Source organism: Protomyctophum bolini (assembly GCF_963924005.1).
Source record: "Protomyctophum bolini genome assembly, chromosome: 15".
Lineage (NCBI taxonomy): Eukaryota > Metazoa > Chordata > Actinopteri > Myctophiformes > Myctophidae > Protomyctophum > Protomyctophum bolini.
In genome coordinates this window covers 18,671,395-18,695,879 of record NC_137876.1, presented here as the reverse complement: position 1 = coordinate 18,695,879, position 24,485 = coordinate 18,671,395, and the positions used below count along the sequence as shown (strand labels likewise).

General features: G+C 43.5%; 2 protein-coding genes across 5 annotated transcripts in view; both read right to left on the bottom strand.

Annotated features, from left to right (window-relative positions):
• Positions 1–1,097: 1,097 nt before the first annotated feature.
• On the bottom strand, positions 1,098–7,279 carry LOC308329664 (uncharacterized protein). Its single transcript, XM_080784123.1, has 8 exons — positions 7,212–7,279; positions 7,002–7,098; positions 6,582–6,680; positions 5,135–5,992; positions 3,641–3,723; positions 3,451–3,539; positions 2,749–2,908; positions 1,098–1,389 (listed from the first exon to the last, which is right to left on the bottom strand). Exons 2-8 carry the CDS (start codon positions 7,069–7,071, stop codon positions 1,231–1,233), a joined length of 1,518 nt encoding a protein of 505 aa, XP_080640249.1. The 5' UTR covers positions 7,072–7,098; positions 7,212–7,279; the 3' UTR covers positions 1,098–1,230.
• A 4,212-nt stretch (positions 7,280–11,491) lies between these two features.
• Positions 11,492–24,485, bottom strand: part of LOC308329473 (galectin-5-like) — a 38,293-nt gene continuing 25,299 nt past the window's right edge. Inside the window, exons 1-7 of one of the 4 annotated variants that reach the window (XM_080783791.1) lie at positions 18,461–18,510; positions 17,363–17,385; positions 15,896–15,986; positions 14,272–14,633; positions 13,909–13,997; positions 13,316–13,490; positions 11,492–12,320 (exon numbers count right to left, since the gene is read on the bottom strand). In XM_080783791.1, the coding sequence (XP_080639917.1) occupies positions 12,162–12,320; positions 13,316–13,490; positions 13,909–13,997; positions 14,272–14,633; positions 15,896–15,986; positions 17,363–17,368 (882 nt within the window). In that variant the 5' untranslated portion in view covers positions 17,369–17,385; positions 18,461–18,510 and the 3' untranslated portion in view covers positions 11,492–12,161. Of the gene's footprint in view, positions 12,321–13,315; positions 13,491–13,908; positions 13,998–14,271; positions 14,634–15,895; positions 15,987–17,362; positions 17,436–18,460; positions 18,511–24,485 lie in introns of those variants that run through there. The other 3 variants (XM_080783793.1, XM_080783794.1, XM_080783792.1) reach the window with 3 other exon arrangements.

Here is a 24,485-nt window from a genome sequence, read left to right as displayed (position 1 = left end):
TGAGCATTGGAACGCACATTGTATTTAATTATCAATATGTCCATAATGATTTCACATAGGCTACTACTTTCACAATCACATAGTATCTCAGTTTATCTGTTTTTAAAATACAGCACCAAAGTAAAAGAACTAAAGCTTTTCAAAAACTGTTTAAAAATAGCTGATCTACAAAATCACATGCCGCTGAATGAGAGATGTGTTGTGAGCTTGTAGATGGAACAGATGAAATAGGGCTTATAAGTGTGTGATGCATGTTTCAATACCAATCTAAATCTGCAAAGTAACTAACTAAACTAAAGCTTTCAATTAATTGTAGAGAAGTATAATCTATTGACACACTCAAGTAAAGTACTCAGAATTGTACTTAATGACAGTCCCTGAGTAAATGTATACTTAGTTAATTCCGATCACATGGCTCTATCTATACACATATGAAGGGGAAATTGGCACAACAACTGAAACGAGGAGTAAACGAAATAATAACAAAACAATATACGAAAAAAAGAAAACGGATCTATTTCAATCGTCTGAGAATCTCTCAGTAGTCTGTATGCAGTTTAAGGCATTCTAAGAATGCAACAGTTTAAAAAAAAAAAGACTATCTTGCCATATATCGTTGCTGTCGGACAGAAACCTCTTATCTCCCATTTTCTTTTTTCTATATGTGTATCCGCTATCCGTCGATGTATTGCATGTGGTCCCTGACCATGTATAGGATGTAAATGTAAATGTAGGATTTAAAAAAAAAATCTTTCCACTAGTTGAGAAACCGTGAACTGAATGACTTGGTGACCGTCCGTGTATTGTAGTCATTTACTGACAAGTTGGAGACCCGAAAGAAGAAGAAGAAGAAGAAGAAGAAGAAGACAAGTTGGAGGACAAGAAACTCCACAGAACAATTTAGTTAGAATCTCAATAGGGGGAAGTGCGCCAGATTGTCTGGTTGAGTCATTATTATTATTAGGAAAGTCTCTGACCATTGGTTGAGAAACAGTTGGATGTATGTATACACATGGGATGTTACAAAATATCCCCACCCAACACAACAGGTTGATTCTAAGTCAGGGTGGTGGTCCCCAGTCCCACACTATACAGCGTCACACAGAAGCATCAAAAGTATAGCAGATCCACAAAGCTCAAAACGTGTCTGTCGCAAAGCTGACAATCTAAAATGACACAGATGCTATAATGTATAATGAGTGGAGTATGTATACTGTATAGGATGCCTGGTCAAGGCAGTCTGGTCTCGGTGACCGAGCTGAGCAGCACCTCCCTGCGCACTTGCAGGAGAGTGATGGACTGCAGGTTGGGCATGCGGTGCTGGAACGACAACAGATGAGCGCCATTCACGGCCACTTGAAACTCCCGGCGGGTGCACTTGACCTTAATCTGATAGGACACAACACACACACACACACACACACACACACACACACACACACGCACACACACGCGCACACACACAAATCCACATGCATGGGGTTAAATTCTCTTTATTGTTAACAGCATTTAATGTTTGTGTTACAGGGACAAGATGACGTGAATTTCCCCTTCATTGTCAATGGCGTTTTTAAAACAAACATTGAACTAAAAACAAACATTAAACCTGTATATATAGGAGGCGGAGATTGTGGGTTTGAATCCACCGTGGTATACAGCCGGCGCTGTATATACGAAGACAATTACCCTGCTTGTTGTTCGGGGCAGGGAGGTTACATGCATTATAGGCCACGGACCCTCATCTATCTACTGTATCTACACACTGTAAATTCACAAAGTCTCGTCCCAACGACTTCAGATTCGACACACACACGTGACGTTCCACACCACCACAGGGAGTGCAGTGCCCGGTGTCGAGTCCGTCGGCTAGCCGTTTTTTTGATTGATTGATTGATTGAATACTTTATTGAAAATATATTTCAAAAGGATAAATTCACAAGAAAGCTGTTAGGCTTGTTTCCATTGTGGTCCTCTTGGGGAAAGGGGGAAGGGGAGCAACAGACAATAACGGTACAATACAGACAAAAACAGGAGGCAAAAAAACAAACATAAAACAAAAAACACAAGAAAATTCATATAAACTGACCAATAAAACTGGATTTCTTTTCTTTTTTCCCCTTACTTTTTTTTCTTTTTTTTCTTCTTCATTTGTGCCATTTATCTATTCTACACTATATTTACACTATGTTTTTCGGCCAACCATCTTTTTTAATGTGGATTTAAAAATATCAAAGGAACTGGTCACCTTGAGGCTGGAAGGCAAGCCATTCCACTGAACTGCTGCAGCCGTGTACAGGAATGATGTTTTTCCCATATTGTTATGAAAAAGGCAGGGTTTAAAAACCAGTAGGGCTCCCTCTGGTGTATAGTGCCTGTGAGTATCACTAACCGTTGAAAAATAGTCACTGAAATATTTGGGTGCTATACATTATTTCTAATCCTTTTGTCCGGTTGTCCAGGACCAGCACACAAGCCTCTGACCGGGCTCTGTACAGGGCCCAAATTAGTCAATAATAATTGATCACACCTGATCACCCCTAGATCTCCATATATGGAGTTGGCCCTGTTCTGATATCACAATGATGTTCTGACATCTGCATGGATGGGAATGCCTAACAAGGAATCGTAATGGACTTGAATCGTGACGGCAGTGCCAATATGCACACAGTCTGCCAAATGGACCCGCATAAACGGTCCTCAGGGAACCCCAGGTTGAGAAGCAATGCTGTGGACTATAGAAAGTCTCACCTCGAACGCCTGTCCAGCAGTGAAGGGAAAGGTGTATTCATCCTCCTGGTGACCCCACTGCCCCCAAAGCATGCTGTTACAAATGACCATGCGTCTGCCAAAACGAGGGTTGAAGTGAAATGCGATGTCTCCGTTCGCGGTCATGAAGTCCAGCCAGAACCTGATCGCACGCGCGCACACACACACGCACACACACACACACACACACACACACACACACACACACACACACACACACGTTAAGGAGAGAAAGCAGGCAAAGCTTTTTTTTTCCTTTTTTTTTTTTTTACATAAACCACTTTAGGCTTTAGGGTAACATTCGCCGAAAATATAGCAATAAGTTCACATTAACATGAATCCGACAACCAAAGATCATGTGGAAACAAACAAAAAATTATAATTCAGACAACACTGAGGATGGTGCTGTCAAGCAAGTCTATATGAAGCTATCTATGAGATCTATCAAATCTATAACACAATTGTACACAATATGAATAGTGGGGGTCCCTGCTTCATCTCTCTCAGCTAAGGGGTCTGAAAAAGACCCCTCCCCCACACACACACACACGTACACACACACACACACACACACACACACACACACACACACACACACACACACACACACACACACACACACACACACACACACACACACACACACACACACACACACACACACACACACACACGCACACACACCTGTCAACGTTGGGTTTGGTGTTTCCACGGACGGTGATCAGTAGTTTGTCGTACACTCCGTTCCTCAGGGTGTGATTGTAAGGAATTGCCTGCATGTCAGAAACAAACCAAGGCGGGTCATTATAAGGATAGAAAGCGGCACGGACAGTCGCAAGCAAACATGCACAGCACGCGGCCAAACAGCTCCTACCAAGCTTTCCTGGGGGGGGGCAGTGGGGATGACTGGCACTGGGCCTTGTCCAGGAGCAGCAATGGGCCGTCCTCCGGGGTTTTCTAAATGAGAAGCGTATATGAATGTATATACACAGTTTGAATAAACACCCATCTGAGCCAGAGGCAAGTCCTGACAGCTCACCGTCCTTCCACACATGTACATGACAAGGCAAGGCCAATGGATTCATATGATAATCAAGCGATAAGCACCCGTAGGTTACTTATCAATGTCGAATGCAATGGAGCCAGCAGGCTCGCCTGGAGCCGACTGGCTGCGATTTGGAAACGTAGAGGCGTCCGACGCGTTGATCGTGCTGTCGGACTACTGACCCTTAATCTAATAGTCCCCTAACCTCATATCCGTCTTAAAGGTAGAGTAAGTGATTTCACTTAATTCCAAATATCACTTCTTTTTTTGTTTTGTTGTGATAATCCTCTCTACTATAGAGTGTGTGTGCTGACCATATAAGGAGTTCCTCCCTGTCCCCATGAGTTAACCCCTGGGGGTCAAAAAACCTTAGGTTTAGTTTTTGACTCTCTATCCTGATTGGACGAAGGCTTAGGTCCCACAGCCAAAAACGAAACCTAATGTTTTTTGAGTGAAATCACTTACTCTACCTTTAACCGGCCCGTAAGTCCCCTAACCTCATATCAGTCTTAACCGGCCCGTAAGTCCCCTAACCTCATATCAGTCTTAACCGGCCCGTAAGTCCCCATAACCTCCTATCAGTCAGTTGGCAGTATGGCAGTTAACCGGCCACGAAAGTCAATTTCACAATTTCTTTAGCTCCAGCAGATCTACAAGATCTACATGCAGTCGGCTCCAGTCGAGCCTGCTCGTTCAAGGTCAAGTGGGTAGCAACTAGCAAGGCAGGTTCATTTGTATAGCACACACACCTCATACGCAAACACAATCCTTCAGTGCGCTATATGAAATAGATTAAATTAAAAGAACATAGAAGGAAAATGTTCTTTCCATGTGCAGCAGAGGAGCGCCTGGTAGGGCATTAGTGAGAACTCGCTAACGCTCTGCATGGACCAGGGCAAGGAGGGTGTGTGTCACTCGTCCCATCTAGTACCCAGGAAGGGTGGCCCTTTGGACGGGCCGAGCGACAGACCCTGGTCAGCTTACTGGTCTAAGTGACAGATGTGTTCCGCATGACTGAGTCAAGGCTCAAGGCACATGTATAAACAAGATCCATGGCTTTTGGCCAAAAAAAGGCATGATTTATGCCAGTTCAAAGTTTGCATATTCAATTGGGCGCTATAGCACCACCCTTTGGCCAACGGTTGTGGGGTTCACATGCTCACCATTTGGCATTGCCTTCTGTACCATACTGCCGCGTTTTGCAAAAAAACAACTAGCCTACACGGTTAAGCCAGAACTGCAATATTTGGCGGAAGAAGAAAAGAAAAAAAACATACAAATACTATATAATGGACCTTCGGGTCTATTATTTTGGTCTTATACCTGCATTCGTGGCATTGAGTCTCTCAACTTCCTGCTGTAAGTAGTCTCTCTCTGCTGCCAGGTCGTCCTGTCTGTCCTCTAACCCATCTCTCTCGAGGGCGCAGTTTTCATAAGTGCTCTTTAACAGATCTCTGTCAGCGGTGACGTTGTCATAACTACCTCTTAGCAAGTCTCTTTCTTCTCGCAAATCATTGTGACTAAGCTGCAGCCCACTTAATGTGGTCTGACAAAAGTTCTCGATAGTCCGCGCGTACTCCAATTCCTTCGTTTTACCGCAGTGATCAACCTCCAGCTGTTCTTTCTCGCTTTTTGTGGTGTTGTGAGTGTCCTCCAGTTTTCCAAACTCAACAAGCAAGGCCTCGTAGCTGACCAGTAACTGCTCCCTGGCTCTGGTTACGTTGTTGTACTTGTTCTGTAACACGTCCCTCTCTTTAAACGCTGAGCTGTAACTGGTCCGCAAGTCATTTCGTTGTTTTGCGGCTGAATTGTAATTGGTTTGCAACAGGTCTCTGGCTTTAGTCAAGGCATCATTGTCGGTCTGTAAACGATCCTGGTCGGCTGTAAGCTGGTCTCTCTCTTTAGTCAGAACACTTTTGTCAGCCTGCAATTGTTTCTCACTAGCTTTAAGTGTGTTTCTTTCTTCTGTCAGGGCGCCGTTTCTTTGTTTCAGGACATCGATTTGGGACGATGCTCTGTCTTTCTCTCCCTGTAAGTCGCCGTTGCTGCTCTGCAAGTGGGCTTGAGTGTCCTGCTGCTCGTGTCTCTCTCTGAGCACGGCGTTCAGGTTGGTCTGCACGTCGTCTCTTTGTTTAGTTAAGGCGTTGTAGTTGTTTTGCAGATGCCGTTCTGTTTTCCTGACTGGGAAAACAAAGACACAGTATATATAGACTGATATACATACGGTGCAAAAAAATATACTCCATGTGTATGTTTAAAAAAAATGTGCCACACTGCCCCCCCCCCCCCCCCCTCCCGGAAAAAAAGGTTATTGTTGTCCAGTAGGCCTCTTTAAATATAATTACATTTGCATAATTCAGTTTTATCCATGAAATGTGATTTATTTCTGTATTGATGAACTCTGAGACAACGATCATACACTGATCATAAAAAAATATATTTTTAATTGAAACCTTCCTTTGTTCTCAAAATGAGCGTTGAGGTTGCCTGGCCGATAATAACTAAATTAAACACAATAATTTAATAATTAATAATAATTTATTAATAATAAACACATGCTGAGCTAGGGAAAGAGCAAGTTCCGTATCCAATTTCCGTATAGGATATTGTGGTGTTAATCCTCAATGTGAATTGTGGATTATTTTCCAGGAAGCCATGGGGCATCAAAACAGAAAGCAGACCTTCCAAGATTTAACGTATTGTGAAGTAAAGAGTGCATGTATTGTGTATATATACATGTATATATATGATAATGTAATCAGTTACTTACAACGGTCTCCTTGCCCTATGACCCCGGCCAGCAGAAGAACACACAGCAGCCCAAGAAACACTGCAGCCGTCCTGAAAGGTCTCGTTCTCAACTCATGAACTGGACCATAGGAAGCAGAGCAAAGATGGAACAATAAAATAACTACTCTCTCTCTGTGTGTGTGTGTGTGTGTGTGTGTGTGTGTGTGTGTGTGTGTGTGTGTGTGTGTGTGTGTGTGTGCGTGCGTGCGTGCATGCGTGCGTGCGTGTGTGCATGCATGCGTGCGTGCAACTGTTATATAAAACAAACACATTCTGATGAAGAAAATCTTTCTTTAAATGTATGGTAAGTGATTATCTTTAAGTTTTAAAAAATAGTGTATTGAGGTTTTATATTGTAATTATTCCATTTTCAAATTAAGCTCTATTTTTGTGTGTGTACCTGTTCGATTAAACTTGCTTCCAACTACAGTAAGCCGCCTGTAGCTGTTCTGACTGTCATCCATGTCCATGGTCGTCAACAAGGTAGCTTAGCTGGACTGGATGGAGTTTAGGTGGAGATTATCATTTCACTATATACAAATGTGACATATATATATATATATATATTTGATCAAAGAAATGTCAACTGAAAAGACAACAAATCAATTACCTGGACCTGGAGAGCTGAGAACAGATGAGAAGAATGATTCCCCCGTTGGTCACGCATTTAAGGTTGTCCGAGGGAACAGTGGTAAAAATGACGACTGTATACCATTTTATGATCTTGGTGTAAGCCCCCCCCCCCCTTGCTTCAAGAAGTTGAGAAAGCGGAATTAGAAAACTTGCTGACCTATTAAACAACTTAGATCTGTGCACTAAACTTCTGTGCACTGTTCCGCAGAAAGGTGTCAAAGTTGTCAGTTACTGCATGAGAAGTATGAGGTTCCTCAAATTCCACAGAAAACAGAGTTAGAATCATGTTATCATGCTGTATCAGCAGTATCAGTAACATACCACTCATATATTTCAGTAAAAAAAAAAAGCCTGGGTTTGATATCATTTGTTGCACACATAGTAGCCTATAGTGCAATAAATTAAATCAAGCCCGATTTAATTGCAATCTTTTTATCAGCTATTAAACTCATGTCTATGGGTGATGATATGCACATGATAAGGAGTTGGCATGACACCTATAAAATGGGGGAGAAAATGAAATTTAAATAAAACAGTTGATTAAAAAAGGAAGTTTTTGTATATCAGTGGTGTAAAAACTAAAAAAGTTGATTTTTACTTAAGAGCAAAATCCGGTACTGTTGTAAGGAGATGTATAGAGCAGGTGCGTCTCTCTCTCTCTCACCGTTGAATGGAGTCTCTCCATCAGAACTGTTGACGTCCGTCCTCTCTGTGGGTTGTGTTGTGCAGGTCCAGGTCCCCGAGGCCAAGACTCCTCTCAGGTCCCTGGAGGACATCAAGCTGATGTTCCAGCGCTTCAGCCTGAGCCACTTCTCGTCTCTGTCCACCACGCTGTCGTCGCCGGCACCGCCCCCCAGGAGAGCGAGAGCCCAAGGCCGCTTCCTTCAGCCCCGCCACCCATCGCCGCCGCGGGTACGGGGAGGGGCCCGACCCGACAGGCACGGAGCCGGGAGAACTGGAGGCCTCCATCCTGGGGTCAAAGTCCAATGAGGAAAGGAATGACAGCATTTTATTATTGCATGATCGACTGGTTGCATTTGTTTGTGGTTTTTAAGTGAAAATTGGCGTGATCAAAGCTCCTAATAATGCCACATGCCCGTGACACTGCTCCCTCGTACTTCCGCAATCAGGTATTGTGTGGAAGTATGGGGGCCCAACTCTAAATCAAACATCAACCCGCATATTTCTTCTCCAAAAGAAAGGCAATCCAAATTATTAATCACGTCGATTATTATACGCACCAACAAATCCCCTTTTTATTCAGTCACACACCCTAAAATGCAGGGTGTGTGTGTGTAGGGTGTGTAGAGCTCTCAACAGCAGTTATAATAATTAATTAGTTAGTTATTAGTTATTAGTTAGTTATTAATTAGTTATAATATAATGCTTAAAACGCCAGAAGGGGTACCCGCGCCCAGAATGGATTAAACCCAGGCCTTACTTGTTTAACTGAAATATGATGACACATGATTATATGGGCACTCGATCTGGCAAGCTGCTATACACCCTAAGTTACCCTTATTGAGATTCTGATCAAAGTTTTTTTATACATTTTTCACACATGAAAATATTATACAACATTTTTCGAACTTATTTTCTTTTTTTTCTTTTTTTTCCCCCCCCCTCCCCTCCCCTCCCCCCAGAGTTCACGCTCTGAGAGAGCCACAACCCTGCGGTATCTTTGCACCATATGACCTTATTGAGATTCTAACTCTGTTTTCTGTGGAATTTGAGGAACCTCGATCAGGCTTTCCAGTAACTGACAACATTGACACCCTTCCGCGGAACAGTGCACACAAGTTTGCAGACACTGCGAACTTGTGAACTTGTGAACTTGTGCGAACTTGTGACTTAAAGTCGTTTAGGTCAGCAAGTTTCATTTCAGGAATAGATATAATTCCACTTTCTCAACTTCTCAGAAATTCGTTTTCACTGTTCCCTCGGACAACCTTAAATGCGTGACCAACAGGGGAATCCTTCTTCTCATCTGTTCTCAGCTCTACAGGTCCAGGTAATTGATTTGACTCCCTGGATGGAAACATGAACCTCTGCCCCACATTTTCCACAACGGCCTGTTATAGCGCCACCAGGAGGCCGACTTTTGAAAAACACATTTTTGAATATTATACTCCTCCAGATTCTGTACAAAAATCCCACAAATCGTTACACACTATCTCTCTAGAGCGTCGCAGTCCCTCCCCCTCTCAGAACAACGAGTGGCCCAGGAAATAAATCCCAATGCATTTGTCCCATAGGCATTTCTTAAAGTATTTATTTAAAGACGGTTACGCCGCGGACAAAGCCAACTCGGATCGTGACAAATCATGACAATAATTACAATGTTTTGGGCCAATCAAATAATTTATAAGAAGAAAAACAAAACAAATAGTGTTGTCTCCTGGCTTTATTTTCTTCTTTCTAATGATTTGATCGGCTTTAAATAAATACTTTAAGAAATGCCTATGAGGAAAATGAACGGCGATTTCTTTTCCGGGTCTCTCGAGGAGGCGGGACTGCGACTCATGTGTTCAAGATGGATCTGTCCGATATTTCATATTCCATCCTAATTTGCTAACATTGGCTTTCAAAGTTTGCAGGATTGGCCCGTTTCGAACAAAAAGCGTCAAATCATGAACGCAGCGTGCAATTTACATGAAATCTTTCACAGACTTTTTTACTAGGCTGAGGCATATATCCCACCCTTTTCACATTGGCCTGTTATAGCGCCACCAACAGGTGGATTTTTGCAAAACACAATTTTGGAACAAAATGCCTCAAATCATCCAATTGCCATCAAAGGCATATAAGAACAAATGGCACTCTTTTCACATTGGCCTATTATAGCGCCGCCAGGAGGCCACACCCTGACCTGCTCCTGGTGGAGCCTAACCTGACGCTGCCAGATCCAAATAAGCTTGCTACACATTTCTTTTCTGGCAGTCAGGTTACTGTAAGAAGAACGCCACCACTAGCAGAAGAACTTTACTGAAAATCCACCTGTTGGTCATTTGATGCTTGTACGCCCCCTGCTGCTGGGAGACAAATGTGGCTTGGGTTCAAAACTAACATTTCTTTCACCGACTGCAGTCACAGTTTGAGGCATGCTTCGTTCTGCAGTCCATCATGTTTAGTTTATTTATTGAACAGCTGTTACTATATAGCGGCCACCAGGAGCAGGTCAGGTTGTGGCGCTATAATAGGCCAATGTGAAAAGAGTGCCATTTGTTCAATTGGATGATTTGAGGCATTTTGTTCCAAAATTGTGTTTTGCAAAAATCCACCTGTTGGTGGCGCTATAACAGGCCAATGTGAAAAGGGTGGGATATATGCCTCAGCCTAGTAGAAAAGTCTGTGAAAGATTTCATGTAAATTGCACGCTGCGTTCATGATTTGACGCTTTTTGTTCTAAACGGGCCAATCCTGCAAACTTTGAAAGCCAATGTTAGCAAATTAGGATGGAATATGAAATATCGGACAGATCCATCTTGAACACATGCCTATAGAGATACTGTGTAACGATTTGTGGGATTTTTGTACAGAATCTGGAGGAGTAATATTAAAAAATGTGTTTTCAAAAGTCGCCCTCCTGGTGGCGCTATAACAGGCCGTTGTGGAAAATGTGGCAGCGACTAACAGTCATGATTTAATTGCAATATTTGTATTAGCTATTAAAATCATCCGTGTATGGGTGAGGATATGCACCCATACACATTAAAATGGAGAGAATTAAATTAAAATAAAACAGAGATTTTTGCATATCAGTGGTGTTAGAAGTATAATTTTGACTTAGTACCAATACCACAATATAGAAATACTTTCATGTTAAAAGAAAAAGTCCAGCATTAAATATTAGGTATTTTCATCAAAATATGCTTACAGTACCAAAGTAAAAGAACTAAAGCTTTTCGAAATCTGTCAAACTGTTTGAAAATAGCTGATCTACAAGCTCACGTGTTGCAAAATGAGGAGAGATGTTTTGTGAGCTTGTAGATCATGTATTTCCAAACAGATGAGGTGTAAAATAGGGCACAAGTGAAGTACCAGTGTTTCCTCTGAGTAGAAGAGGAATTGGCATAACAACAGCTTTAGAGAGGGGACAATCGCCGATAACCAGTTTTAGAGAGGGGACAAGCACCAATAACCGATATGCAACCGATGAGCTGGAATGAAAACACTAAGGCCTTTTTTTCTGCGTGGATTGTGCAAAGAATGTTATCCATTATGATTATGTAAAGGGTATACATACAGTAACGGTAGTAGGCCTACAGACAGATGCTTTATTTAAACCCAATTACTTTATTGAAGACTTACATAATATTTATTCACTTTTTAAAGAGTAGTTTTGAGTGACACGGACACACGACACTGCTACCAGCACCATTGGCATGACAGTTTGTCACAGACAAAATAGGCTGAATTTCAAAAGAACTTCCAAACAAGAGACGAGTTACATCTGTATGCAATACCGATGCATATCGTCCGAAATGTCACCGATACCATTATGACCCGATGTGCCAAATGAGGCCAGATGATATCGGTGGTCGATATATGGAGCATCGCAGTCCCCCCCTTTCATGACGACAAGGGAACCTGGAAGAGAATTCCCACGTTCATTTTCCTTATAGAAGTTTTCAAAAAGTATTCATTTAAAGACGCTTACGCCGCAGACAAAGCCAACTCGGCTCGTGACAGTGTTGTACCCTGCCTTTTCCCCCCCTTCGGCCCAAAACAATGTGTTTATTGTCACGATTTGTCACGAGTTGGCTTTGTCCGCGGCGTAAACGTCTTTAAATGAATACTTTTTGAAAAGTCTACGGGGAAAATGAACGGGGGAATTCTCTTCCGGGGCCTGTCGTTGGGGGGGCAGGACCGCGACGCTCTGTATAGCGGTGGCCGATATATCGGTCGGGGCACTAGAGGGAGGTCATCAAGTCAGTCTGGTGTCGGTCACAGAGCTGAGCGTCAGGTCACCGGCCACGCACAGGCGCGTGATGGACTGCAGGTTGTGCATGCGGTGCTTGAACGCCAACAGATGAGAGCCATTCACGGCCACTTTAAACTCCTGGCTGGTGCACATGACCTTAATCTGATAGGACACAAAGACAGTGCACGCACACACACACACGCGCATGCACACGCACCCACGCACACACACACACACACACACACACCATGAAAGGTTTGAAAACACAGCACGCAAATAACACATGGGCACTTTTTGGAAAATGCTTTAGAGTGAAGAAAGAGCAGTACAGTACAGTACTGTAGTACAGTACGCCCCGACATATATACCAACCGGGCGCTGGGGTGGCACGGGCAGCCCACCACGGCAGAGGTTGTGGGTTTGGATCCGCCGTGGTCATGCCGGCCGCTGTCGAGCAAATACTCTATACGAAGGCAATTCACCATTTTGTCATCCTTCTGATTTGTCCCTGACTGACTAACCAGCGGGCTCTTTCTGCCTTGTTTATGTTGAATTTGTTAAAAACATAATTTTTTGTTGAAAAAACTAAAGCCAAACATGATAGGCCCAGTCACCATATGCTGCACCTGTGATGTTCCTTTTTACTGACACCAAGTTTAAAATAATAATTGAACGCACAGAATATCAATACGAAGCAACTGAAAAACTGGTCATTTCAATGGTAGTGGATGGAGAGAAAGGATTTTTGTCCAACCACGAAACGGCAACCAATGGGTGCGAAGAGGGGCACAACCATGGGCGGGACTTAAACAAAGGGTGAATTGTCCCGTGTGTTGTTCGGGGGCAGGGAGGCTACGCATTATAGGCCATGGACCCTCATTTGTATACAATGTTCATCTCTGGACATCTACACTGTGAAGCCCTCAGTGTTCGTTTAACTCCCGAGTGTGCAAATGTAACCAAATGGACCCCGTAAATGGGTCCTCGGGGAACCCCCGAGTGGCGCGCTACAAGCTTGTAGGTCTGCTATTTTTTTTAACTGTCAAGATTAAAGACATTTTTTAGAATCTGATCTCAGGTCAGAATGCGTTAAAGAACCACCATTCTTCCGTGCGTTTGCATCTGATCTCAGGTCAGAATGGGTTAGAAAGTCTCACCTCAAACGCCTGTCCAGCAGCGAAGGGGAAAGTGCTGCCTTCTCTCTCCTCTTGGGCCCACCTCCCCGCCGCGCAGCTGTTACGAACGATCACCCTTCTGCTGCCACCCTCTTTGAAACGAGGGTTGAAGTGGAGCGCGATGTCTCCGTTCGCAGTCAGGAAGTTCAGCGAGCACCTGGACGCACGCACGCACGCACGCACGCACGCACACACACACACACACACACACACACACACACACACACACACACACACACACACACACACACACACACACACACACACACACACACACACACACACACACACACACACACACACACACACACACACACACACACACACACACACACACACACACACATCCAACATCCAAAGATCATGTGTAAACAAACGGAACATATTAATGTATTAATTAGTATTATTATTAATTAATATTAATAAAAAAGAACATATGAATATTAATTCAGTAGTGATGATGGTTCTGTCAAACAAGTCTGTATGAAGATGTGCGCGTGAGCACACACACACACACACACACACACACACACACACACACACACACACACACACACACACACACACACACACACCTGTCAGGGTTGGGTTTGATGTTTCCACAGATGGTGATCAGTAGTTTGTCGTACACTCCGTTCCTCAGGGCGTGTTCATAAGGAATTGCCTGCATGTCAGAAACAAACCTACGGTCATTATAAGCCATGATTAAACTGTATTTCTTTCTTTAAAACCTTGAACTTTATATACTTTAAGTAACTATACTTATAGTTCCATTGACCCAAAGCCCGGAACAATCAATAGAATTGAAATAAAATGCACGCGCGCCGCCCATCCGATCACTTATATCACATACTTAAAATGTCAGTAAACAGTAAAACATTTTTTTAATTTAAAACGGCATGTACGCAGACATGCGCACGCGGCCAAACAGCTCCTACCAAGCTTTTTTGAGGGGCAGTGGGGACGACTGGCACTGGGCCTTGTCCAGGAGCAGGACCGGGCCATCCTCCTCCAGGGGCACTGGGCTGGCCGGGCTGACCGGGCCATGCTCCTCCAGGGGCACTGGGCTGGCCGGGCTGACCGGGCCATCCTCCGGGGGCACTGGGCTGGCCGGTCTGACCGGGCCATCCTCCGGGGGCACTGGGCTGGCCGGTCTGACCGGGCCATCCTCCGGGGGCACTGGGCTGGCCGGGCTGGCCAGGCTGGCCGGGCCAGGTGGGGTTTGGACTGGGGCCTCCTGGCCACTGTGGCTGACCTCCAGCTTGACCTCCAGGCCATGTCGGGTTAGCAGGTTGACCTCCTATAGAAGGCAGCAGTGTTAGTAGAGAAGTATAGTCTCGCGAAGCCAGACAACTATTCCACAATCTCTCAATGTTATATAGAGTCTGGAACTACAGCTCCTGAATGTTATATGGAACTACACCTCCTGAATGTTATATGGAACTACACCTCCTGAATGTTATATGGAACTACACCTCCTGAATCTTATATAGAGTCTGGAACTACACCTCCTGAATGCTATATAGAGTCTGGAACTACACCTCCTGAATGCTATATAGAGTCTGGAACTACAACTCCCGAAATCCAAGTAAGGAAGCCGCCATTTCCGATCACGAAAATGTATTTTAAAATATATTTCCATTTTATTATTTTATTTCCAAGATGATTGCTATTAGGATAAACTTGCACGACTGTAAAGACAAAACGGAAGTGGGGTGGAGGCTCCGCTTTATATTGTACTCATGATCAGAGCTTCCGTTGCTCCAGACTGTATGACAGAAGCATTTATATTTTACTCATGATCAGAGCTTTCCGTAGCTCCAGACTGTATGACAGAAGCATTTATATTTTACTCATGATCAGAGCTTCCGTTGCTCCAGACTGTATGACGGACGCATTTATATTTTACTCATGATCAGAGCTTCCGTTGCTCCAGACTGTATGACAGAAGCATTTATATTTTACTCATGATCAGATCTTCCGTTGCTCCAGACTGTATGACGGAAGCATTTATATTTTACTCATGATCAGAGCTTTCCGTAGCTCCAGACTGTATGACGGAAGCATTTATATTTTACTCATGATCAGAGCTTCCGTTGCTCCAGACTGTATGACGGAAGCATTTGAAAATTGCGAGAGGCAACAGTCTGGCAACACGAGACTAGTAGAGAATAGAGATGTGACCATTTTGGAAGTGGCATGTACATTTGACCACAGACCGGAAGAGGCATTCTTTATCAAGGAGGTCTTAGGGATGCTATTATATAGCTTGGTTACAAATGTAAAAACAGCTTGTGTTCATATTTGGAGTCCTCGGTAATAAATCAGTTGTGAGAGGCCTGCAGATTGCAGGAATGAGAGCTATAAAGGCATTCATTGGCTAAATTCTGTTCAGTGTCTGTGATAATTTGGCAGTCGCCACACATTGAGGAGCCGATCATGCTTTCTGTACCCGTGATCATCTGTATCCTGAAACACTTGAGTTTCCCAAGTTTGTGCATCTACTATTGTTTGTGCTCAAGAAGTTCTTGTTAAAATGTGAAAAGTAAAATATGTTTGAACCTGGCCACTGAGGCTGGGCGTTTCCTCCTGGCCAAACAGCACCCCCTGGTGCCTGGTTGTTATCACTACCACCTCCTAGAGCATCAGCCAGCTGGTGAGACAGACAGACAGACAGACAGACAGACAGACAGACAGACAGACAGACAGACAGACAGACAGACAGACAGACAGACAGACAGACAGACAGACAGACAGACAGACAGACAGACAGACAGACAGACAGACAGACAGACAGACAGACAGACAGACAGACAGACAGACAGACAGACAGACAGACAGACAGACAGACAGACAGACAGACAGACAGACAGACAGACAGACAGACAGACAGACAGACAGACAGACAGACAGACAGACAGACAGACAGACAGACAGACAGACAGACAGACAGACAGACAGACAGACAGACAGACAGACAGACAGACAGACAGACAGACAGACAGACAGACAGACAGACAGACAGACAGACAGACAGACAGACAGACAGACAGACAGACAGACAGACAGACAGACAGACAGACAGACAGACAGACAGACAGACAGACAGACAGACAGACAGACAGACAGACAGACAGACAGACAGACAGACAGACAGACAGACAGACAGACAGACAGACAGACAGACAGACAGACAGACAGACAGACAGACAGACAGACAGACAGACAGACAGACAGACAGACAGACAGACAGACAGACAGACAGACAGACAGACAGACAGACAGACAGACAGACAGACAGACAGACAGACAGACAGACAGACAGACAGACAGACAGACAGACAGACAGACAGACAGACAGACAGACAGACAGACAGACAGACAGACAGACAGACAGACAGACAGACAGACAGACAGACAGACAGACAGACAGACAGACAGACAGACAGACAGACAGACAGACAGACAGACAGACAGACAGACAGACAGACAGACAGACAGACAGACAGACAGACAGACAGACAGACAGACAGACAGACAGACAGACAGACAGACAGACAGACAGACAGACAGACAGACAGACAGACAGACAGACAGACAGACAGACAGACAGACAGACAGACAGACAGACAGACAGACAGACAGACAGACAGACAGACAGACAGACAGACAGACAGACAGACAGACAGACAGACAGACAGACAGACAGCGTATAGGTGAGACCATTGACATTGTCATGTTGATGGAATGTAATAAATTATGGAGGTGTTACCGTGTTATCCTCAAATATTAAAGTCTATTCAACCCTGCCCTGGATGGGAATCATGTTACTTTAAGTGTGTGTGTGTGTGTGTGTGTGTGTGTGTGTGTGTGTGTGTGTGTGTGTGTGTGTGTGTGTGTGTGTGTGTGTGTGTGTCCAAAAATACGAAAATGAAAAGAACTCATCGGGTGCTCAAAGTAAACTGTCACTGTGAACACAGTGACGCCTACAACTGCATGGGAGGTGACAGTGACAGAAGCAGAACTTACATTCATGTTTGGCACGTTTCGATCTGAAAACAAGACAGAGGTTGAACAGAGTTAGAATGAAATGCAACTCCTTTTATGCTCAAAACACTTGACAGCTGTGGTCAGAGTTCTTCTAAACTAGTAGGCCTAGTATTTACATTAGCATTAGTGGTAGAAGTTGTAGTAGTACTACACAGTGCATGCGTAATTTAGATCCATTAAATGCCATTGGTCTCGTGTGCGCATGCAGGGAAAACGTTTAGTATGAAATCCCCTCCCGGATTTCTTAATTACACAAGCGGTATGAATACACAGTTTGAATAAACAACCATCTGAGCCAGAGAGGCAAGTCCTGACAGGTCACACACCTCATGGACAAAGCAAGGCAAGTTCATTTGTATAGCGCGCACACACCTCACATACGCAAACAGAATACTAAAGTGCTCTATATCAGAAATAGACTAAATGGAAAAGAGTATAGACAAAAACAGCCGTAATATTACGTTGAATTCTATGGTAGCAGCATTCTGGATTATCTGTGGCTCTAAGCCTTATAAGTATACTTATAATGGGAAGGCCAGAGAAAACAACACCTATTCCAGAACTCTAACCCAGTGGTTCTCAAAGTGGGGTCATTGAGGGGAGGTCAGCGGGCCCCCAGCAAAATGAGGTACACATTTAAGCCCAATTTAAGCTCTCTCCTTCTATCAAACTCTTTCCAGATTCAGGGTTCCGTGTAGCCATACTTGAAAACGAAAGTGTAAATTCATTTTTCTAGGTCTTGTTCCGACATGCAGACAGACAGACAGACAGACAGACAGACAGACAGACAGAATATAGACATATATAATCCATCGGTCAGTTGTTGGACCTTCTTGTTTGTCTTGTGTCGCTCGAGCAAAACAGGAAAAACCATTTCCACAAACATGTATTTTCGTCTCTCTCTCTCTCTCTCTACAACTCCTGGAATGTCACGGCTTATACGAATGACTTCAACCCGTCCGTGCCACCGTCGCTGTTCCTTTCATTTAACCATGTCTAGAGACAAATCGACACTTTGAGGTTTTTGCTACGTTGTTGTATAGCCTATATTCTGTTCTGAAAGGAGAGTGATCTTACCTCGCAACACACACCGATGTTTCCTGTGAGAGAGTGACTGTGAGTCTGTGACTGTGTGTGGGAGAGGCGTGGTGTATATACAATACACACAACACACACACACCACACCTCTCTGTGTGTGTGTGTGTGTGTGTGTGTGTGTGTGTGTGTGTGTGTGTGTGTGTGTGTGTGTGTGTGTCCTACCGCCCAACAGGGTATAATTTCAGGTTTCTCATCTTTCACCTGGAACGGAGGTATTGTTTACTTATTTTTATTTAGTTTGTATAGAACTTTGTAACTTTTAGTTACAACTTTTAGTTATTTTTTTCTTCCTTTTTTCTTAAAAAAAAAAAATACATGCCAAAAGAAATCTGGTTTATATACCCTAAGAGCCGCACCCAAATAGCTGTCACCCAAGACCACACCCAACCACGGGATACACTGTCTGTCTGTCTGTCTGTCTGTTGCGTGTGTGCGTGCGCTCCTGAGCAAACAGCTCTGATCACTAGTTTCCATGACTAACGTGTGTGTGTGTGTGTGTGTGTTTGTGTGTGTTGCCAGAAAATCTGTGGAATCAAGGATCGGCTTCCCCCTATGATCTTGTGAAGTGAAGAACCAGCCGGTCCGTGCGTGCGTGCATGTGTGCGTGTGTGCGTGCGTGTGTGCCGTGCGTGTGTGCTGTGCATGTGTGCGGTGTGTGTGTGTGTGTGTGTGCTGTGTGGGATATAGGTGGGATAAGGTATACAGCAATGCCTTCATGTAGTTTCGTGTCATTTGATGAAAACAAACACCACGCCCACACTAAGCACCCTGGATTATAATGGTTGCTATGGCAACGAGGAGGCTTTGAAACCAAAGTTCCAAACCAAACATTTCTGAGACGGGAGACGAGTTTGAAATAATAAAAAAAAAAGAGTAACATATAGTACAGAACATTTGAAGGTGTTGTTAAGTATTGGTGGAAAAAGTAGTTTGCAATTTCCGTGCTCGGACAGACAGACGCACATACTGTACATACATACACACATTGCGCTGTGTATATGAGTGGCGCTATAGCACCGCTCAAAAACCTAAAACTCCAGTACAGTGCTTGAGTAAATGTCGTGGGTTACTTTCCACACCAGTGATTCTGATGGTAATCACTGCTAAAGAATTGTCTATACAATGATTACTATGGAGGTTACACCTGTTACCGAACAAACACTCAGAACCGGTCCTGGTCTCTAGGGTTTCATATTGAATACTTTAGTATTCCCTTACGGGATTAGTCAGACACAACCTGACACCAAAATAGTAAACAAAAATGAATAAATATCACACAAGTGTATACATAATCAATCGAGAGTATACTAGTCAATTTGTCAAGCTAGAGACTAAAGTACAGTAAGTGTAGGTGTAAAGTGTGTTTTTGTTTTGTTTTTTGTTTAAGGACCACTTCACCACTTTTCAACCTATCTTCATATTATTGGTCCTCACTAATGTTCATGGTAAAAAATGCCACAATTGTTTTCTACTCAGTCTAGGTGTCTCATAGGAGGGCTGTGGGCAGTTCAGAAACCCGTCCACCAGTGACATCATCGTTAGGCCGATTTTTTTTTTAAAGAAATTTGGATTTTTTAAATATTAAAATTATTATCGCATTGCAACTTTTCAGGAATAGAAAGCCCTTTATTTGGGGCTTTATAAGCACTGTATATTCTGATAGTAGACACACAGGTGGTGAGGTGGAGTCCCACTGCAGTATGAAGGATCACATAGGTTGTTGTAGATGGGTGGCTGTGTCCTTATAATGAAGTTAATCTGCTGAATATTGGGTCCATAGATAAACATTTTGTATGAGTTACTGTTACTGTTTTTTGGATGAATAAATAAGTATAATTAAGTTATTTAGTTTGAGTGTTTGATGAAAGAGCGGTTGTGTGAAGTCAAAGAATCATTCATACATTCTACAACACTGAACACCTTGTCCTAGCTGCGCGCACGCACGCACGCACGCACGCACGCACGCACGCACGCACGCACGCACGCACGCACGCACGCACGCACGCACGCACGCCGCACGCACGCTACCTGTGTCTGTCTGTCTGTCTGTCTGTCTGTCTGTCCTACTGTCTGTCTCTCCTACACAAGTCTCTGGCTTTTTCCTGTTTAAATTAAGATCCGGTATTCACCACTGCCTCCTCTATTTGAGCGACCACATCAAACACGAAGTGGATCCTGGAAAATACTACGGCATGGTCATGCTGGACCTCCAAAAGGCTTTTGACACCGTGAACTTTTGCTTTTGATAGCACATCAGTGAGCTGGATGCAATCCTACCTGGAGGGGAGAGAGCAGATGGTGGAGGTGAACGGTACACTGTCCCCCCCCCCCCCCTCCCAGTGAGCTGTGGCGTCCCACAAGGAAGCATACTAGGGACTTTACGGTTCCTAATATATGTTAACGACATGAGCTTGTGACTGCAACTTGTTCCTGTTCGCAGACGACTCAGCACTGCTGGTCTCGGACAGGAACAAACTGCAGGTTGAAAAGACCCTCAGCTCTGAACTCGGTAGAATCTGCACCTGGCTCGCTGATAACAAACTGAATCCATTCTCTTCGGATCAAATAGTAATCTCAGCAAGGCAGATGGCTTCTTGGTTAGAGTGGGTGACAACATTATCACACGAAAAGATGAAATTACCTACCTAGGTCCCATCATGGAGGCCAATCTTTCCGGTGATAAAATGGCCACCAACGTAATCAAAAAAGTCAATCAAAGAACAAGATTCCTTTACAGGATCTCCTCACTGGTCAACAAAAACACCTTGAAGACCTTAACAGGAGCCCTCGTACAAGGTTTCTTTGACTATGCATCCACCTCTTGGTACCACAGCACCTCAAAGGCCCTTAAAACAAGGCTCCAGACCTCCCAAAACAAACTGGTCAGGCTCCTACTTGGCCTCACCCCCCGAACCCATCTCACCCCTGCCCACTTTGACAGGCTGGGATGGCTTAGGGTCGACGACATTGTACAGCATCTTGCAATGGGTCTGGTCCACAAGATTCGATACACCACTAAGATACCCATGTACCTGTCTAAATACTTCCTTAATGTAAACGAAGTCCACACCCACAACACCAGAGGGAGTGCAACAAACCATGTACAACCCAGATTCGGCACAAACAAGGGACTAAATTATTTTCGCTCCTATGCCACCAAAATGTGGAACGCCCTACCAACAGTCATTAAGACATGTGAATCCCTTGACTCCTTCAAAACCGCTCTCTCCCTTTTTGCTTCCTATATGTTGAATTCCTGTTCTGTTCTTTAACTACATAGAAGTGTCTATTTGTATGTCTCTAAATGTTTTGATGAATTGAACAATGTGGACCCTGTTGTAAATGTAAACAAGTGTAATTAATTATTGTTTTCTGTTCAATTATTGCTTAATTGCAGGGTCGTATTGAGTCTCTGTATTGAGTTTGTGCTTGAAATGTACTGTAATTCTACAAACTGTTAATAAATATTTCAATCAATCCAAAAAAAAGGAGGCAGTAAGAGAATGTACATTCAGTAGAACATGTGGTGACATCTTTCTAACACTAGATGGCAGTAACGTTTAATAACAAAAAATACAGGGTAGGGTGGGGAAATGAGAGGGAAGGACAAGTAACAGAGAGGAGAGGAAGAGAGGAGAGCTCAACATTACATTTTGCTTCCCCCCCGAAATGTAGAAAACAGAATGTATATTTTGGTAAATGGCCAGCTGGATACATGAGAATAATGTAAAATAACGTGATTTTGACATGCACAGTATAGCATGCATAGGCCTATACACATCTAATCCGGTCATAATTCAATGAAAGGCCCCTTGAAGATGCCGTGTCTCGTTCCAGAGAGGCTCCACTACACCAGGGGTAGGCAGTGGTGGAAAGTAACTAAGTACTTGTACGTAGGTACTGTACTTAAGTACAGTTTTGAGGTATTTGTACTTTACTTGAGTATTTCCAATTTCCAGTACTTTTACTTCTATACTCCACTACATCTCAGAGCCAATTTTTTTTACTTTTACTTCACTACAATGTTTTTCAATAGACTTTCGCCGACCCCCCATCTGAAAATGTGTTGTTCCAGGGAGGGACCCACCAGAAGCAAAGATTTGAGTTTAAAACTGAAACTCTGAAAGAATATATATTCAAAGATTTGCACCACACTTTCACAATGTTTCAAAAATAACAGACCTACAGGCTATACAAGCTTGTAGATCTGCTATTTTTCAATAGCTAAAGTATAACATATTAAATGCTTTAAAACACCAAAATGGGTTCAAATCAAATATTCAAACAAAGAATATTTGTAATTAAGTCCCCTCACAAACAAATTACATCCTGCACATAATTCTACATTAGTTCAAACTCCTGACTGACTGGGAAGGGAGTATGGGTCACATGCAAATTATTGCTCCTTAATTAGTTCATTACATCCTGGATGTGAAGAAGAAAAAGTAAAGTTGACGTATTATGAAGAATCTTTGGAAATATATATTTTTTAATTAAACTTAATGTTGTCATGTCACACTGACCCTCAAGCAAATGAAAACATGGCACTTTTAAAGAACCACTTCACCACTTTTCAACCTATCTTCATACAGGTCCCTCACTAATAATCATGAAAAAATGGGGCGATTTAAAAACCATTCCGAACTGACCGGATTATTAATTCTGAATAAAAGTTAAATCCTATTAAAACTTGTCATGTAAACACCTACAGAAACTTAAATCCGAATGAAAATGCTCAATGCGATTTAAAAAACCATTTCGAAGATAATTGACTCATGTATACACTTAGCCCCATATGTGCCCTCTCCCTACGCTCCTTCTGTAGCTCCGAGATGAGGTCACATCCTGAGCCCCTCCCACCGTGGTTCAGAAACGGCGCAAGTTTCCACAATACACGCTTCTTCCCTTCCCTTTTCTGCACAATGAATCCAAAAAGTGAAGGGCTAAACAAGTTGTACACTAATTCAAACTTAGCAGCGTCCAAGAAAATCCAATTTAAACGGTTACACGGTTACAGCGGTTGTTTAGTCAGCCGCTTCCATGTTTATCAAGGAAGTCGTGCATGCTAAAACAACCTAAACAACCGCTGTAGCGCTCGTGTGACCGGTTAAAGTTGGATTTTCTTGGCCGTTGCCAAGTTTGAATTAGTGTAAAAGCTTTTTAGCCCTTCACTTCTTGGATTAATTGTGCAGAAAAGGGGTACGAAGCGTGTATTGTGGAAATGTGCGCCGTTTCTGAACCGCGGTGGGAGGGGCCCAGGATGCGACCTCATCTCGGAGCTACAGAATGAGCGTAGGGAGAGGGCACAGTAGCCTACATATGGGGCTAGTATACACTCATTCGGAGTTAAGTTCATTCTGGTCGTTCTGAGCATGCTCATTTCCAAGGCGCTCCAACTCCAAGGCGCGCCAAGGGAACGTTATCTTCCGAGGAGTTTTCACATTTTTTCATGCATTTTGCAGATCTGAAATCCACAACAAACAAGAAAACGTGGAGCAGCAGCAGAAGCAGCAGTGATGAAGATGATGATGATGATCGCCCTGATCTGTGAGTGTTCAAAGATCCAATCTGAACCGTCCAGAGTTGATCATGATTGATCACTGATTATAGACCGGCCTATACATGTATCTGCATCGGTACAGTGCAGCGGGTGGAACTCAACAATAAGTATATCACTATAATGTCCATATCTATCCTGTCCCCTTACACTTTTATACAACTTGCCTATTCCAAAACGTCGATGCAGTTTTGCATTGATGAGCAAGCTGCAATCAATCTATACAGTAGTATTTATTCTCTGGTATAGGCTACAGACAGTGCCCGGAATATATTTAATGCCGTGCCATGACGATGGCGACTGCTAAAGTTCAATAACTAAAGCCTGGATTGTCTTTCGTCGCACGATGGTGTCGCCCTGCTCGTGCATTTAAACATTATGCGACGTACAAGACCACAGATGGGACACGGTGTCAGCCTGTAGATCAGCTCTCTTACACAATGTGGG

Bases quoted from the DNA above. Each gene is read 5' to 3' on its own strand.
- LOC308329664 (XM_080784123.1), bottom strand. From the start codon at position 7,071: ATGGACATGGATGACAGTCAGAACAGCTACAGGCGGCTTACTGTAGTT. The intron at 3,540-3,640 runs GTAGGAGCTGTT...TCTGACATGCAG, and splicing joins CCCCCCCCCAGGAAAGCTTG to GCAATTCCTTACAATCACAC. The intron at 1,390-2,748 runs GTGAGACTTTCT...GTGTCCTATCAG, and splicing joins CTGCTGGACAGGCGTTCGAG to ATTAAGGTCAAGTGCACCCG.